General features: G+C 43.1%; 1 protein-coding gene across 1 annotated transcript in view; it reads right to left on the bottom strand.

Annotated features, from left to right (window-relative positions):
• Positions 1 to 13448, bottom strand: part of REEP3 (receptor accessory protein 3) — a 44430-nt gene extending 30982 nt beyond the window's left edge. Inside the window, exon 1 of the mRNA XM_049810478.1 lies at positions 13358 to 13448. Within this exon, the coding sequence (XP_049666435.1) occupies positions 13358 to 13389 (32 nt within the window). The 5' untranslated portion in view covers positions 13390 to 13448. The remainder of the gene's footprint in view (positions 1 to 13357) is intronic.
• Positions 13449 to 16339: the final 2891 nt, after the last annotated feature.

Consider the following 16339-nt stretch of genomic DNA (forward strand, 5'->3'; position numbering starts at 1 on the left):
TCCCTACCAATCCTACTAAACAGTGAGACTTTCCTATGTCAGAAACATTTATTTAATAAGTCCAAAGTATAATAATTGCAAGCAGCCTGATAGGAGACAATTAAGTCTTTCTTCCAATGCAGAGCTCCAGGCTCCATTACGTGTATCCTATCCACTCATGTTTATGGAATACTACTTTATTGACTTACCCCAAAATAGGGAGCCTGTTGCCAAATACTCTTCAAGTTCTCTCAACACAGAAACAGCCCTGCCTGAAACTTGAAAGAAGTCTAAAAAGAGCACACCAAAAAAATCATCTTCTGTAAGGGATGTTCTGTACTGGAATCTGTGTGGAAGTACGGACATACTTACCGGCAGGATACATCAAGTGAGATTGATCGCTTATTCGCATAGGCTCACCAGGTTTCTCTCAGAGAAAACAAGATTTAGATGCCAAGAGAACATTGAAACCTCATTTTCTCTGCAGATACATTTCTTTGAGTCCAAAACAAGGATTATCCTTTCCTGCCATTACCATCAGCAAAATTCACCTATAAACGCATCCTCCTAAAAACTCCCATTTGTTTTCTCCATATGCTCAAAGAGTTGAAAGCACTGGAAACTTCATAGTTTATTCTAGGTTGCCTGTTACTCATTCTACTTGCTACTACAAAACCCTACATAACACAAAAAAGATCAGACAGCAGTCTTAATTCACAATTCACTGGATACCTGAATACACATTAGATGTGCTACCTCCTTCAGCAAGAATTAACCCTGAATTTCCAACACGCAGGCTATATATGGCTTGAAGCCTATGAGGCCAGTTCAGTTAGTCAGCAACATACCCCAGACACAAGACCCTTGGATCCCACTCTCCCAGCAACGAACCTACTGCATGTGCGTTGTAACAGCCCTCTCAGGGGCCCGCTGCAGTCTGGAACAATGTACTGCTAAAAAACAACTCCTGAAGCAAAACCCAGGCTACCCTCTCTAACAAATCAGCCTGGAGACGACTGTCTTTCATATGGACAAGCTGCATCAGTGCACAGCTCTCTCAGTCACTCTCAGAGCTGACAGGGCATTACTGGTACACAAACCCAGTGAAACAACCCAGCTGTTGGTCATGTATAGATCACATACAGTGGAGAAGTACTTGGGGAGAAGCTACTGCCTATCAATCTCACTAGAAGAATCTATGCTTGTGTCTGAAGACGGTGTCCAAAACTTGTGTCCAGAACAGACCAATTTTTCTTGTGCTGCTGGATAGCCTGGGCATATCTTAACAGAAGGGTATAAGCCTGGAGACACCATCACCATGTCATAAAAAAAAAAAAAAACAAAAACAAAAGAAACCAAAAAAAAACCCACGCAAAACACAACAACAACAAAAAAAACAACAAACCAAAACCCACACACCACCAGCTCTCAAATCCTGTTCAAAACATAGTCAAAAGGCCCAACAAACCCAGCAGTACAGAAAATTCCAAAAAGCTAGTATTGGAAAGCAAAATAGAAAAAGTATCAGGAATAGAAATTCTTAAATACTTTTAGTCACTTCTCTGCATGCCTACCTATTCATCACTTTATTTTAACATACGTGTTTGACCACTACTGTAATAGCTTCCTTACTATCCCTGTACTACTTCCTGTTTGCAGACTTATTAAGCTCAACCACATGTGCAGAACAGTCAGCAGGTGAGCTCATAACTTCCACGCACCCACACTGAGGAACTGAAACAAGATGCATCTATAACACTTCAATGTGATAAACAGCAAACATTGAAGGCCTTCAATACAGAGTAACCCTTACTAGAGAACTTGAATCTTTCACTAGCTCTTACAACAAGCTCAATTGCAGAATTTCATTCCTGCTGGAGAAGTATTAATTTCCAAAGCTGCTCACACTCAAACCTCAAATAAGTTATCTTCCTTCAAATCTACCTTAAATAATCCCTTATTTCACCTGTTGCTATGACTGTTTACCACTGGAAGCCAAGGATCTGTGGCCTCAGCAGCCACCTGTGGCATCAGGCAGAAGCACAACTGAACACTGAGAACTAGCCAACAATTAGGAACGACCACATCTACTTCTCACACAGCTCTTAAGAGAAGCTGGCATGACTTTGTTCAAAGACAAAGATGCATCCCTGTTCTGAACTGTGCTTTTCTTTTAATGATCGGCAAGGACTGACAGCTGGACTAGACAAGTCAGAAGAAACCAACTAATTTGTTATTTTTCATTTTTTAAAAAAAGGTCAAACCAACTCTAGTTTTCAGCAGATATTTTCTATTTTTATTTAGTACATGCATGAATAAGCTTACTCCATGGAGCAGGTGAGCAAGAACACAATTAAGACCACAATTATTTTTTAAGGTTAAAGATGAAAGCTGATACCTACATGGATGTTTGAAGAACCTGTCACATAGCATAAACTCTATTTTAGGTGATTATGCTTTAAAAGAGTTTACATAATAAGGGTGATTGACAGAAACACATTTATGAGCTGCTTTGTTTTTGAAAAAATTCTTCACACTTACTACTCTGAGGTACTACAACCTACAGATAGAGTTTTCATGAGCAACATGGTCCTCTCAATTTAGGATGCCTCTGATGAGCTCCTAAAAGACATCACTAATTTAATGCAGATGAAGTGCTGAACAAGATTAACATTAACATTACAAATTCAAGAATGAAGTGTTAAATTTTGTCATGAAGTTTAAAGTTACATATGCATTCAATACTCAGTTTCTTGGCTTTGATAAACTGAAGTAAAAAATTACCAGCTCTCTTATTTACCTACTTACTACTCTTAAGCTTTGTGTCTAGTGTCTTCAAAATAATTTTGGACACTCCTACAATTTTTTAATTAGGTCTTAATTTCTGTATAAAGAATATGAAGTCCTTCATATCAAGGATACTCTAGAAGAATCCAGGAGAGACCTTGCAAGCACCTTCCATTTTCATCTAACCAGTACACTGAAAACCTGTTCATTACAGTAAGTTTGACTCACTCATGTGAAGTCAGCGGCCACTTCTTTTCAAAGGTTTCTCTGCTCCATGCCACAGTAAATTCTGAAACAAGCAAAGATGGATGTTTGGAGAGCCAAAGCGAGCATAAAAGAATAAAGCAAATACTATCACCTCAGTACTGCCAACTCCTGCACATTTTTCAACACATTTAGTAGTCTTAAAGCTTCAGCTCTTGAAGATGTCCAACATCCCAGTCCTGCTGAAATGACCAGGTAAGAACCAGATTCGCATATGAAGATGATCTTTTATCCAGTACAAAATTGGAACAGAAGCAGTAAGATAGCATAGCTGAAGAACAACAATACTAAGTGACAAAAGTTCTGCAGCTGACAGAAACAAACTAAAACAAATGCTGTCAAAAATACATGAACATCACATCTCCAGAATACACCCTCCCCCCCCAAAATACATTCTCATTACAGCAACTGTACTTGATATTTAAAGTAGCCTCATCCATTAATGTATCTAAGTCCCAAAGCAAGATAACGCAGTATTTTTAGTGGCTCTTTCAATGATGGGAAAAAGAAATTTTTAGTTGCCTGAAAGAATCCAAGGCTGGCTTTTCCTTTGTTAGCACTAACTTGGGCATATTTACCCTAAGTTATATTACCTTCAATCAAGCTATGGAAGTAATGATGGGAAGCCCGTGCATAACAGCAGAACTTAGACATCCAATTCTCACCTGCATCAGATAGGGAAAAATTATTTGTATTAAAGTGTTCAAGCATATTTTCTCTATTGTTTCAGCAGCTGCATAAGGAAAAAGTGACCTGACATATCCAACACAAACTATGCAAGTTCAGTAATCTATTTTCAATATTAGAGGAAAAAAGTTTATATTCTCTCAAGTTAAGACTATAAAGCCGTGCTCATTCTCAACCATTTTTGGAATCTAAAGCTTCCTTCAGCTTTGGAAAGTGGCTTTAAAGCTAGCCACTGCACTGGAGTTTCCCCATCCTGGCCTCAGCCATCACTTACAGTCTAGACTCATTCCCTCTAATACCTCAGAATGCCATATAGTTAACAAAAAATGGATTTCCATTTGGATTCTTACCTTGTCAGCTTTGCTTTTTCACCTTACATTGGTCTACTAGAGACTTTGGAGAAGTTAAAATCCACAATCATGCCATTGCTTGCTGCTCTAAGACAGTATCTTCCCTCAACATTTTTGGAACACCATCAACATCAGAATAACTGGCTATAGGAAACTAACATTTAAAATAGAAGTAGTTTCAACTAAGAATGGCTTATGCTTGTTCCAAGAAAAACCACATTTTATTTTTGAGCCATTTGTAAGTGAAAGACAAACCACACTGCATGTAACCATACATTCATCATATGGGTTGCATTTCTTTGAAATTAAAAAAAGTGTCCAACACTGCTACAGGCCACACTATAGAGAATATTAATCTGGCTGGCTGGTTTTAGAGAGAAAAGTGAAGTTCATAACCCAAAGGGCCAGAAAGCTCCTCCTCAATCATTACATAATGTAGAACCTAAGGGTGTTGTCACAGACCAGCCTCAAGGTCCTGCCTCTCCCCAGAAAATGCTACAAAAAGATAAGAATTTGAGCAAAGAAAAAAGTGCAACCACATGACACCAACTCTTGAGGTAAATATTAGCCTGCCTTCTCGTCCCCAGACAGCTGGGTTTTTTGCTTTTGATCATCAGAAGTTATTTACATCTCAATTTTTGCCTTAAGGTCCCTGATTTTCAAACAATTCTGTTAATCTTATGACCCAGAAAAGCATTTCTGAAGCCTCTTAGAACATTCAAAAATCAACTTCCCCATTGTACACAGGAAAAGGCTTCTTCTATGAAATTTGTATTTGGCAGATACTGTTGAGATAACATCTGGTCTTGTCATTCCAAAGTATACGTGTTTCCTCAATTATAACTGGTACTTAGAGAACTCTGTGAATACACTGTTAGACACCAAGCCAAGAACTGCCAGCATGCAAACTCTCTACCAAACTTATTCATGTAGTTGTATTAGTAACTTAACCTTAATGTCAAAAATACCAATGCTAAAACATACCTTCATTTCCTCCCTTCTGAAACCCAGTCATTTATTGTTTTTTCTTTAGAGACTCATGCATTAATGAAGTGGTTTGAGGGCTAGGTTTTGTTCTTAAAAAATAGATAACGCACACTATGCTAATTAACCAAAGGCTCATTTTTGAGAGAAGAATTCTGTTAATACGAATACGCTTGATTGGTAACACGTAAACAGTCTAAGAAACCAGAAGATACAGAGGGAACGTAAGTACGCCTTTTCAGAAATGTCATTTGTCAAATGCGAATGAAAGGTAATTTGCCTGTTTCACATCATCCTCTCTACACAAATGTAAATTCCATTTTATCTCAAGCATTCAAGGTTAACTTTTATTCAAGAAAAACTACCACTCAAAGTTCTATATGTAGAATAATAAAACCAACACTGCTTATATTGCATCTCTGGCAAACTAATGACTGCCAAAGCAGTCATTTAAAACATGTATTACATGTTTCTGTGGATGTATTGTCTTCCAAGTAAAGTTTAAGCTGTTCACTGCTGAAAAATGTGAATAAGTCAGCTTCTTCTCTGGCTTCTAAAACAGTCTAATAGTAAATACACTTCAACAGAGTAACACTAGACATGCTTTTAGACATAAGGGAAACCATGTGTTCTAGAACAAAGTCCTAGTCTCGGGGAAAAAAAATAGCAGACAAAAGTGAATAAGAACGCAAAGCCAAAGAATTAACTTTTTTAACATTACAGTTTACGTTAATGTTACTATACCATCAAAACTAATCAAGTTATCTCTAAGCTAGTGACCATTATCCTCACTCTCCTTTCCGTGGTTTTGATCAACAAGTTACAAAATGGGGAGGGAAGATAACACCAGCAGACCCAGTGGCAGGAAGGCACAAGCACAAACTGTTTTCTAATTTTCCCCTTCAAGCACTTCAGGTTCCAACAGCTTTATTAGCAGGAAAAACTAAAGAATTACGTCAGACTTCTCACTTCAGAAAAAATTCTGCTTTGTGAATCCTTGCATTTAAATGCTGGGTTAAAGGTTTTTGAAGGAAATTGCACATAGTTTTCAAATGCAAGTTCCAACTGTCTTCAGGATATGTGAGCAATATTTCAAAGATGATAAACACAGGGAAAACATTCATCTAGTTAAACCTACTTCTAAGTTGATGCTTGCAGACTAGCTATAAAACACAACAGAAACAGAAGTAACTCCCTATTATTTTGTCAGTGATGAACTGAACTGGAAAGTAACAGTGATGGCTGAAAAAGGCTCAATGCAGAGTTAGCCACTATGGAGTGTTTTATTTCCCCCTACACCTGAAAGCATCTCACCAGATTGGTTATTCAGCACCACCAAGGCCAGCCATGTTTAAAGTCAGACTGGTCAGCAAAAACCCTAAAATAACCTTTCCTACCTAGACTCTCCACACCTCATCTCACTTGTCCAGTGGTAAACTGTTACAATCTAGTTTGGCAGGTCTTTAAAATTTCGAAGATTCACAACAGAGAGTTCATATTGTTTTCAGCTGTAGTATTTTCTTCTCTAAAATCTTAATACTTTCAGATAATAATATAGGTTTTAAAATTCCAAAACTTCAAAAGCAGATTTTTTTAAATATCAGAATTTGGCTTGGGATCTTCCTCAGCCTTCTATGAGCGTATCAGGAGTTGGCTCTACATACAAAATAACCAGGAAAGACAAGCCATTCCATCAAGGTTGCAGAAATGCTCAAGGGCCTAAAATACGCTCAGTAGAAGCAGACATTGGTTAGTGGAATGTTCAAGAGTGGAGGTTGTTTGTTTTAATTAGAAATGTCCTTTTGTGCCAGACCATGCAGTTCTTGGTATTTCTCTATCTACAATGCATAGGACACAGATGTGGATTTCAGCACAATTTGTAACAGAGTACATGCCAAGATCATTAAGTAAGAATGTCAGACTCCACAGTATGCCTCTAGTTGTGCTCCATCTGTTTGAGCAAGCTTTAGTCCACCCGCCTGCCATAGGCTGTGAACACTGACCACGCATGCTCTGCATCTATACAATCCCACAAACACAGGAAAAAGAGCAGCTAGAGTGCGTAGCAAACATTGATTTAAGGAAAGGTGTGTCAGGCAGGCAGTGGGGACACATTTCTAACAAACTGTCAGAGCTACTCATTTTGCAGTGCACTAACTTAGAGAATAGGTATTGCAAGTCACGTTTACTGAGCAGACGCTTTTTGCTGTACATATTAGGATTACCTAACTGAGAAACTGAGCTATTGGAGAGAAGTGCTCTGATGATTGCATTGTTCAATTACGTAAATTATTTTAAAATTTCACACAGACAAGACAATACACTTAATCCCTAATCCTTACATATGCTTACAGATTTCAACCTATAAAATTTAAGACCCTTTAAAAAAATCTGACACCTTGTTTGATTAGAACAGCTGCACCATTATTACTGGAACTAGTTTCACTACAGGAAAGAATGGGCAGCAATGTGCAAGGGAAGAATGTAGCTTCAGAGTACCCTTTAACAAGTCTGGTAATATGTGATGCCAAAAACAATGCTGGTTTTGTCCTGCAACTTTTCATTCTCACCATGGCACTTACCTAGCAACTACAGCAGCATGAGCTGGTGCAGTTTCCTGCAACTAAAAAAAAAGATTAACCTCTTTCAAGCATGCTAATTTTCATTTGGGTTGACAACACAACCGGACTCCCCCTGTGGCTACACAACTTTTGGACCCTGTGGAAAGCAGAGAATGAGGAGAGGGTGAAGGGCGGGATGGCCCCTCCCAGCCACAGGCCAGCAAGATCTGTTTAAGCGTAGCACAAAGTGCCAAGGGTAACTGATACATGACGACTCAATCTTCGCTGTTCTGTGGTGAGACAGACATTTCAGCACATCTCTCCATCTCAGTCACTCACACCATGACAGCAATTCCTTCTTCCCCACAGGTGCAGCAGCAATTTACAGGCCTTTAAACTGGAGGGACACCATAAGTCATCCAGCATCCAAGAGCACTCAACATCCTTCATATCTGTTGTGGTTTAAGCCCAGCCGGCAACAAAGCACCAAAAGGCTGCTTGCTCCTTCCTCCTCAGGGGAAGGACTCCTCACATTCTTCCCCTGCTCCAGCATGGGGTCCCTCCCACAGGACACAGTTCTCCACAAACTTCTCCAGTGTTGGTCCTTCCCACATGCTGCAGTTCTTCACGAACTGCTCTAGCACGGGTCCTTTCTGCAGGCTGCAGTCCTTCACTCACAGACTGCTCCAGCACAGGCTTTCCCACGGAGTCACGGCCATCTTCAGGAGCATCCCCCTGCTCCAGCGTGGGCTCCTCTCTCCTTGGGCTGCAGGTGGGCATCTGCTCCCCCGCTCCCCTTCATGGGCTGCAGGGGGACAGCCTGCCATCTCACCATGGGCTGCAAGGGCATCCCCTCCTCCAATACATCTCTTCCCTGTCCTTCTTCATTGACCTCAGTATCTGCACAGGGGTTCCTCTCACATTCTAATCCCCCTAGTCACTGCAGGTTTCCCCTCTTAAATCTCTTCTCCCAGAGACGCTACCACCATCACTGATGGGCTCGGGCTGGGCCGGCCGCGGGTCCAACTTGGAGCCAGGGAAGCTTCGAGCAGCTTCTCACAGGAGCCACCCCTGCAGCCCCCTCCCCCACTACCAAAACCCCACCACACAAACCCAATACAATACTTTAGCTGGAACCATTCTGCCAGGCTACAAACAGTCCAAGAAGCTCTCCCACAAATGGCCCTTCCAACTTGAAGATTAGGCTGTATCTAGCTATTCCTTCCACACAACATGTGGTAGTATCATTACATAATTCCATCTGATGAATTATGGTTGTTTCAAGACGTGTTTGACAGCATGTTGATTAGCAAACAAAAGGGTAAATATTTTTGTAGTTATTGCTTGTAATTGAGAATTTGTATTCCAAGAGGAAGACACAATCCAGGTTTACAAACAAAGCATACCCAGTTCCATAAAACATCACCACCACACCAAGCCAGATATTCCTGACAACAATCCAATCAATACAGAAGCTATGGCTTCAGCCACCCGTTCTCAAATGTCTAGTAGTTCTAGGGGCAGCGGGATGTCTGGAAACGTCAAAAAAACAACAACAGAATTATTAAAAGTAGAGTAAGAGAATGCCTTGGACATGAAAGAAACGGCTCCAATCTGTAAAGTAGCAAAAGCTGAAAGAGACTAATGCTATCTGCCTTCAGGTCACCTCCCGTATGCCCCAGTCTTTGTCCAGCTTAATGTAGGTACAATTATAATCTAATATCGGAACCAAAGAACACTTGTTGAATCTTTTACTTGTACATCTTTTGCTCCTTGCAAGGCTCTAAAATGGGGGTGCGGAAGGCAGTCATTGTAAGTACAAGCAGACAGAGAAGTAACTACTAGTACCCAAGACGTTATGTCCTCCTGTGGACCACTACAACTCTCCCTTCCAACAGTCATGACTGATGACCAATTTTACTGAAAACAAAGTGTGTACTTAAACATGAGGGTAGGGAGAGTGTTAAAAAGCAACACAGATGGGGGAACTTTCATTTTTAAGTGAGGAGGGGAAAAAAGTTAACAGATTACAGCAAACAGTCTGTTTTAACAGATTGCAAGAACAAAATGGCCATCTACTTTGTACTTAGGATGCTTCACATCTTTGCTTGGCACAAGAGGATAGTCTGATCTCATCCATACCAGGCTGTGACTGACAAGTACTCAGCGTGTTTACTATTAAATACTGTCTCAGCAACTGATGTGTACACAATTGCTCAGACATTATAAATGAGAAGAATGAGCAATCAAAGCAACTAAGAGTCAGGCACAGGCTCTATTAGTAGTTAACGAAATGGGCAGCCACAAATTTAAAAGCTATTCGCACCATTAAAGACTAAGAACTTGACAAGGTGTACCACTTCAAGAAGTTTTCTGAGACTCTGAAAGAAATTACTATCTTCCTGTTGGTTTTGGAAGTGAAAAAATGAAAAACCCTGCAGTAATCGTTCTGAAAACTGTTGCAATAGCCAGTGTGTTTTACAATTAATAACGACCTACGCTTACTACAGCAGCACCCCACAGACACAAAGCTTTAAAATGAAAAGATGTTTTAATTATGTACTTCAAGTCATCTGCTTCTTGACAAGAGAAGACATACAATTAGTACAAGGTATTTCACATTTTAGATGCCTACATATAATAGCATTTATAGAGCAAAGGGGAAAGATTTCATTAAAATGAAGTTTTGCCAAAGATTATTATGTGGAGCAGTGAATTTGAACCACTCCCTGTTTCCTGTGCATGACTCTTGGAAACAATTCACATGCAATTAAGAATTCTAATTCTGCACTAGCTCCATTCCCTAGCTCCTTAAAGCTTTAACCAAACTATTTAAGTGGAGTTGATTAACCCCAAATTGCAGACTCTCAAACTGAACCAGAAGTCAGTTTGCTTTGGACATGCATATCCGAACAAGTCCTCCATGTCTAAAGTCAGCAGAGGCCACTGTGACACACCTACAAATTAATATTTTGATGTTCTTTTGGCCCTGAAAAATAGTAGGTCAGTCAGGAGAGGAGAATTCTGCTGTAGCCAGAACAACTGCTGCTTCTTTCAATCACCAGTCAAGACAATAGGTATTCCTGATGGTTACCCACACATGACAGCAGGGCTTCTTGGACTTGCTACAGACAGCATAGGATATCCATAGCTCTCATACACAACAGAAAGTCACTGCACCAAAATTAAAACACTACTTAAGTAAGAGAGAACCTCAGGTCTTAGCAGCTATGTAGTGGTTAAAAATATTTCCATCTTTCTATTTAAGGAAAAGGTAGTATATGCCTCCTGAACTCATGACACACAAATCAGAGAAACAAAGCCACTGGAACAGGTAAGTCTGGAAAGACACCAGGAATGAAAACATATCAAATAGAGGAAGATAGCATAATGGACACTGAGAAAAGAGGATGAGGAGGACAATCTCAAGACCACTGAAATTAATACCTCTTATGTCACACCACATCTACTTCTGTGCTACTTCCCACCTTCCTTTTTCACGTGAATTTTGCTCTATAAAGCAAAGTTAAACAATAGTCTCAAAGATGTCCCAGTTCTCACTGAACACTTCCACCTTCCTGGGAAGCTGAATACTGGCAAACTGGTTAAGTCCCACAGCTAGGAGCCAAGGACACAAGGCAGAGAGGATTTATAAATAACATTAAGGACACCCTTCCCAGCAAAAATAATTAGGCCACACAAATGAGTGACCAACAGCAATCAGAAAACCAAACTACACAGAACTGCACAATACATTGTTCTTTATTGCCTCTTGCAGTATGTCTGTGAATAGCAGTAGCTATTCTCTTCATTATCTGTGCTATTGGTTAGGCCTATAGAGGACTTAACCCTCACAATGCAAATACAATACCTTAGCATTTCAGGGAAAAACCAACTAACTTCTCAAGAATCTGGTCATTAGAAATCGAGGTGCTCAGCATTGCTGATATTACCCTTACAACCAATGCAGTCTAAGTTGTTGTTGAAATAAAAATTTTCTGGTTCTGCTTCTACATAACAAAGTAGAAACAGGCTCAGCAGCCACATCTGATATACAGAAAGTAAGCATATGCCTCTTGCCTCTAGTGCTGTGTATTGCCCATGGGAAGACCACATTAACAAAGTGCATGAACAGCAATTCTTCCCACAGGCTCTCTCTTCCAAACCAACGTCATCCTTTGCCAATCCTGGAACATGATGCTCCACTTTGCAAGTTTCAATTACCCAACAAGTCTCAGGGAGGGCAGGGAGAGGGAGAAGGACTGCTACTTATCTAGGCAAGTAGATTGCAGCAGGAAAACATAGGCAGCAGATGAGGCGGCTTCCTGACAACAAATAAGGTTTTCAGATGAAATTACACTAGACAGCTTAAGGGGGATGTTTGTCACCAACAAAACAGGAAAATCCTATTATGCCCTGCTTTGGGTCATACACTCCTGCTACATACTTTGCACTAATTCAGATGTTTGTTGGACTGCTTTGTGAGCAGATTCACTTCATCTGCCTGGCAAGAAGTCTCACACAGCAAATCTCGGCTCAAGCAACCCAATAAGCACTGGGGCCCCCACAGTCACAGACCTACTCAGCAAGGAGCACAAGGAAGACTCAGTTGTTCAAATACTACTCAACATTTATTAGGGAATATTATTCAAATGAGCAAAATAATCCATCGGTTTCAGGAAGGAACAGTACAATGCCTACGACCAGAGGCTGCACTAGAGTTTACTGTTTCTCAAATAGAACTTGGACAACACATAAGATGATACTTTTCACCTAAGAAAGTTTGCCTCTTTGGTTGCCAAAACCTCAACTTTAGAAAGACCAGTACACAGTAACACTGCCAGTCCATCTCTTCACCAGCTGACAACCTATACTCACCACAGACCCCATTTCACACTCCCAAGTGTTCTCCTAGCCCTTTCAGCTCTGCCACAAGTTAAAAAGGAAAGCAGTTACCAAACAGATTTTATAGGTTAATTTGGATCAGTTTACAAGCAACGCTTACAATTTATGTGTGACAGGCACCAGAGGCCTAAGCTTCTTGGCTTTACACAGCCTTAGGAAAACACGCACTTACAGCAGGAAACACACGGTGTGACCAGGAGAGATGTTTTTGTGGGCGCTTCTGGAAGCACAACGACCCTCTGAGGCACCAGGCAGCTCAACAGCTGCCAGACAAGTGTCACTTCTGGGGCAGAACCGTAGTTCCCGCTACCTCGCTCCTTTCAACGGCGAGGGAGGGGGGGGGGGGGGGAGGGGGGGGGGGAGCGCTCTGAACTAATTAAATTCCTAAAAGCAGAGTGATTCACATTATTAACACAGCACTTCTAAGCCGTCGGCTGAGGGAGCGCAGCGGCACTTCGGCCCAGACACCGTCCGTCCCCCCCCTCATCGCCCCGGCAACCCAACAGGCCCCCGCCATACCGGAGGAAACCACCACCCCGCCCCCCCCTGCGCCGGGAGCGGCGAGGCCAGGCCGGGCCGTGCCGTATCGGCCAGGCCGTGCCGTATCGGCCAGGCCAACCGCCCTGCCGCCCGCGGCCCAACGGCGGCTCAGTGGCCGCCCAACGGGCGCGCAGCTGAGGGGAACGGGGGGAGAGAAAGGGGCGCCGCCTCCCTCCTTCCCTCCCAGCCCCGCCGGGGGAAGACCCGGGACCACCCACGCCCCCAAGCGACGAGCCGCTCCCCGCCCCGCTGAGGGCCGGTGCTGCCCGTTCCGCCGGCCCGGCCCGGCCCGGCACTCACACGACAGCCCGCGAAATCATCCAGGAGACCATCGCGGCGGCAGCGCGTCCCCTCAACCAACCGGGCCCGAATGGCCGCGGCCCCGCCCCCGCCCACCCCATTGGCTCGGCGGCTGAGCGCATGCGCCCTGGCGGAGGCGCGGGCCCGGGCGCAGCGGGAGCGCGGGGCGGGTCCCTGCCCGGCGGCGGGCGAGGTTGTTTCCCCTGACGGGGCGGGCGGGCTCGGGCCGGTGCCTGGCGGGCAGGCCCGGGGACGGTGGGGGCGCTGGGAGGGGCTGCTAGGCCGTCTCTCTCTTCTCAGCCCTGCCCCTGCCTGCGCGGTGGGGTTCGGCCGCCGCCGCCGCCGCCGCCGTCCTGCCGCAGGGCCGTCTGTTGTCAGACTGACCCACGAAGACGGCCTTTGCGCAGCACCCGTCGGAAGGAGACAGACACGGGTCTAATTATTAGGAATGCAGCAAGGCCCCCTTTCTCCTCTGCTCATCTCTGCCCTTCCAAGCACAGCGACCAACTCTAGCGAGAAGGTCGGGCTGGGATGCTCGCCCCTCGCCGTCGCCGATTCCTTGCGTTCCCGTAGGACGCATCAAAACATTCCTTTCACACGCTGGAGTCACCTAACGCTGCCCTTTGCTGGCCTGCAGTGGGAGAGAGCGTGCCAAGCCACTTGTGCCTGCCAGAGGGGTTAGGTAAGGCCACAGTATTTTAGCTGGCTCGCACGGGCTAAAGCTGTCCCCTCAGAGCAGAGCTGACTCCCGCGGGGTTCCAGCACCCGTCTAAGCTGCTGCGGGAAGGTGCTTGTTCTCCATACTTGTTTACAAGCGCTCAGTCCCAAAGGCTGTCTAAGGACATGTCCTCACGTGGGCCATGCAGACTGCTAGGTGCAGTTGATCCAAAACTTCAGGTGACCGGGAGGGAAGGATTAGTGCCTGTGCGCCCTGTTACCTTTGTTCCTTTGCTAGACACCTTGTTGTCAGCTGCTGCCTAAGGCAGGACAGTCGACAATGTGACCCAGTCCAGATACTCTTGGCAAGCTCACGGTCTGGCAGGTCAAGACACGCAGAAGCTGACTACTCCCCCATATCTTAGCTAAGCCGTTGCAATCCGTCTCTGCATACCAGCTTTACGCTTCATGCAGAACTGTTTGTACATGTAAAAGGACATATTGCTGAAACAGACTGCTTCATCTTTTCTCAGGAGAGGAGGTTGTAGAAAGTTCTGCCCATGCCATCACTGGAAACATTCAACTTTACTCTTCTGATACCAACAAACGTAACAGAGGGATAGCTGAAGCGACGGATGCCGACGCTACTGAACATACCACTTGGCAGTTAAGGTAGAGAAAGAAGAGGTTTCCGTTTTCAGCACCATCCCTGCTGACACTCGCAGTGAATGACACGCCAAGGTCAGCATCACAGTCCGTAGCAGAAATTAGTTCTTCAACATGTCTTTAAGTGAGGATAATACATAGTTTTCCTGCCTGCCATACAGTGAGAAGAAATGGCTTAATCTTTGTAAACTATTGTCTTATTCAGATGAGAGGTGCAAGATGAGTGCAGGGTATTTTCTGTCCCACAGGCAGGCGCTAGAATTCCTCACCTTCTCAAACCAGTAAAACCCAGCCACAGGAATCTTCACTCCTCTGCAGCCTTCAAATGCAACATGTGTAGTCAAAAGGCTAGAAGTGACTTGGGAAAGAAAGAAGAAGGTGAATGGAACAAACATGTAAAAAACAAACATGGAACATTTCAACAATGACAATGTTTGAAAACCATTGCTATAGTTGTATACTGTGAAATTTGAAGCTTGAAATGGGAAGGTGTGCAGCAATATAAACTTTATTTTTACCATGCAAGGATTTGGGTCTTGAAAATAATGATATTGGGCATCTTGGGTCTCTCCTTACCTTGACCTCCGTAAGGGGTAACCAATGCAGAAAGAGGTGGAGAGGAGTTTCTTTGTGGGCAATTCAAAGGACACCACTCATCAATCTTATTTTCGAAACAGGCCTAACCTGAATGCATTGCATTCAAAGAAAGGAGAAATCTGAACCCCTACTTATATGCCCCTTGACTAACAAACGTCTCCAGTGGTAGACTGTACAAAGCAAACTTGCACAGGAAAGCATTCGTAATATAAATTACTTGGGAGAGATTACGTTTTAGACTCCAGTTGTGTAAACTCCCAGGCAGATCCTGCTGCCTGCATAACACTCTGCTGAAGTCTGTAGCATTCCAGTCCATCTAGAGCAAGATGAGAGCTCTGGTTTATAGCATATTAAATAAGAAGACAATAGATTTCTTCACTGCAAGCAACCGTGTGTTTGATACTATCTCAGAGAACCATTCGAGGAAAAGACTGATACCTTTTTTTACTGGCTGAGATAGCGTATACATTAATTCCATAGCTTCATATTTTATGTGGAGTATGTTTAAGAGAAAAACCACTCTTTATTTTGTATAAAGACATTTATTTTTCTTGTGTTTGTTGCCATGGCAATACTGTCTCTGGTGGAAAGCTAAATTTACATTTAAAGAGGCATTTTTAAAAGGTAAAGGCAGATGGCTCCTAAGAATAATTTATCTTGCTAAGAAGGTTACGCTTTATTTCATAGAACATTTTGAGACTTAGTTCAGTGCAAGAAGCTGGGTGGTGTTTTCTGTGCCCCCAGCAGACAGGCACAAGGATGCCACATGGACTTCCCTGTATTCCAGTTCACAGAGAATGATAATCCATGCTCCTGCACAGCAGAAACACAGGGAGCAGTGTAGCAATTAAAACCATGCCATGTACTTATTCAAACCTGGGATGTCTTACTCATATGTCTGTCTATTTTTATGTAAGGAAGAGACTTCCAGCTATCTCATTATAGGATATTTTTACACACACACACCCCCCAAGCCAGTTGATATAGTTAAAAGTTGCTTTAAATAGTTTTAACAGCGTAATCACTTGCAAAGGTCACCTGCCCTCAATTTTCTTTGAACTT

This window comes from Accipiter gentilis, chromosome 9 (assembly GCF_929443795.1).
Source record: "Accipiter gentilis chromosome 9, bAccGen1.1, whole genome shotgun sequence".
NCBI classification, from domain to species: Eukaryota; Metazoa; Chordata; class Aves; order Accipitriformes; family Accipitridae; genus Astur; species Astur gentilis.